Source organism: Sprattus sprattus, assembly GCF_963457725.1.
Source record: "Sprattus sprattus genome assembly, chromosome: 3".
Taxonomy (NCBI): domain Eukaryota; kingdom Metazoa; phylum Chordata; class Actinopteri; order Clupeiformes; family Clupeidae; genus Sprattus; species Sprattus sprattus.
Window position 1 is genome coordinate 58,262,043 of NC_137922.1, and position 2,500 is coordinate 58,264,542.

Here is a 2,500-nt window from a genome sequence, read left to right on the forward strand (position 1 = left end):
CACACACACACACACACACACAACACACACACACACACACACACACATTAGTGTCTTGAGAGTACTAACTGCTGTCATGCGCCCCAGTTTGTTTTTTTTATATACAGTAATGTTGCCATCCTTGGCCACCATGGCAACATTTCCACAAACTATTGCTACTCAGAGCCCCTTGGGGACATCTTTTCATAGCATAGCGCTACTCTGCCACTGTGTGTGTCTGTATGTACCTCCCTGTACCTACTATTTATGGTCCATATTACCATGCATTTCTACCACTGTAGAGTTTTACAGTCTTAATAACATCTCTTAAAATATAACAAGTCTGGTTAAATATGTGACATATGCATAGTCAACAGTCCATTTAGAGAGATAAAACTTTAACGCTTAAAATGGAAAGATAAGGCGCTATTTTTGAATAATTGGTTGTTTGAAAGATGAAGTCTAATGTAGGTAGGTAGGTGATGTAGGTGATGACTGATCACATTGATGATAAGGCAATATTTTCTTCTTCCTTTCTTTCCACTCTGGACCCTTTGGTGTATAGGAAACGCTGTCTGTGCCTGTGCCTGTGCTTGGACATAGTGCATCTAGTCCATGTTGCTCACGTTATAATACACTTCTTTATGCAATAATCTCATTTGTACTGCTATTGAAGTTTTCTACCTTTTTGTTAGCGTCTGCAAAGTAAAAGACGGCAACCTTAACCTTTTTTTTTTGTGTGTGAGGCGTGTGTTCACGTGTGTGGAGAGACTGAGCAGGGTGTGTGTGTGTGTGGTGTGTGTGTGTTTGTGTGTGTGTGGTTTGAGGAGTGTGTTGTTACGTGTGTGTGGGCACACTGAGCAGGGCAAGGGGGTGTGTGTGTGTGTGGTGTGTTGTGTGTGTGTGTGTGTGTGTGTGTGTGTGTGAGTATGTGTGTGTGTGTGTGTGTGTTTGAAAGAGTGTGTTGTCACGTGTGTGTGTGTGTGTGTGTGTGTGTGTGTGTGTGTGTGTGTGTGAGTGTGTGTTTGAGGAGTGTGTTGTCACGTGTTGTGGGCAAAGTGAGCAGGGCAAGGCTGCTCCGAGGTGACATCAAAAGCCTGGCCATCTGCAGAGCCTGGAACTTGGCGCTGGCTCCACCATTGGGCCATGCATTCACACACACACACACACACACACACACACACACACACACACACACACACACACATACACACACACACACACAGCTTTCAAGGAGTCCCCCACGGGCGGTGAGAGAAAAGGTCAAAGCTAAGAGAAACTATAAAATGTGTGTGTGTGTGTGTGTGTGTGTTGGTTCTGGGGAGAAAATTAGTGGACAAAACAGCCGTTTCCAAATAGAAGTGATGCCAGCTCATTCAAACAGACAAGCCTCTAAACAGACTAACCTAAACTTTACCCCCCCAAAAAACAAAGAGAGAGAGAGAGAGAGAGAGGGGGACAGAGAGAGAAAGAGAAAGAAAGAGAGAGAGAGAGAGAGAGAGAGAGAGAGAGAGGGACAGAGAGAGAAAGAGAAAGAAAGAGAGAGAGAGAGAGAGAGAGAGAGAGAGAGAGAGAGAGAGAGAGAGAGAGGGACAGAGAGAGAAAGAGAAATAAAGAGAGAGAGAGAGAGAGAGAGAGAGAGAGAGAGAGAGAGAGAGAGAGAGGGACAGAGAGAGAAAGAGAAAGAAAGAGGGAGAGAGAGAGAGAGAGGAGAGAGAGAGAGAGAGAGAGAGAGAGAGAGAGAGAGAGAGAGCGAGAGAGAGAGAGAGAGAGACCACCTCCTGTTTCACGGACTCCCTGGGCAGTGTGGCTACGTGCGTGAACTGACAATAAGCCTAGACAGACTACAGTCTGCTTTAGCATAACACACACACACACACACACACACACACACACACACACACACACACACAACACACACACACACACACACACACATTACCGCTAGACAGAGTACAGTCTGGAAGGGACCCCGGCACAAGACAGAGAGAACTTTGCATAATCGTGTATCCCATATTAATCAGGGCGGTGCCTAGCAACCAAAAACAAAGGCATATTCCATGGATACCCAAGCAGGAAGAGAGAGTGAGTGACGGAGAGAGAGAGAGAGAGAGAAGGCGAGAGATAAAAACTGAACTGGATCCATGACAACGGAGCAGAGAGCAGAGAAAAAGAAGTTTCAGGCAGTTAGTATCCGTACGGAGAAAGATATATATATATATATAGAGAGAGAGAAAGAAAGCGGAATATCAAACGTCTGCAAAGAAAGGGCTACGGAAAACCAAACAGAAAACAGAGAGAGACAGAAATACCTTCGTCAACATCTGAAATATAGTCTTCATTGAGCAAATTCGGGTACATTGGCTTTACGAACTGTGTAATTTGAATAAATACAGGGTTAGCAGGTCACATTAAATGAAAAATGAAGGTTATCAAAAAAGCAAAAAAAGAACTAAAAACTGTCTATTACTTTTTTACATGAAGAATGTTTGACAGCTGATATAGGTGGGTAACTGGCTTA

General features: G+C 44.2%; 1 protein-coding gene across 1 annotated transcript in view; it reads right to left on the reverse strand.

Annotated features, from left to right (window-relative positions):
• ank3b (ankyrin 3b) overlaps positions 1-2,500 on the reverse strand; it is a gene marked incomplete at its 5' end in the record, with an annotated part of 101,881 nt that overhangs the window by 60,868 nt on the left and 38,513 nt on the right. Inside the window, 2 exon segments of the mRNA XM_080833926.1 lie at positions 2,292-2,329; positions 2,331-2,352. Coding sequence (XP_080690052.1) covers positions 2,292-2,329; positions 2,331-2,352 — 60 coding nt within the window.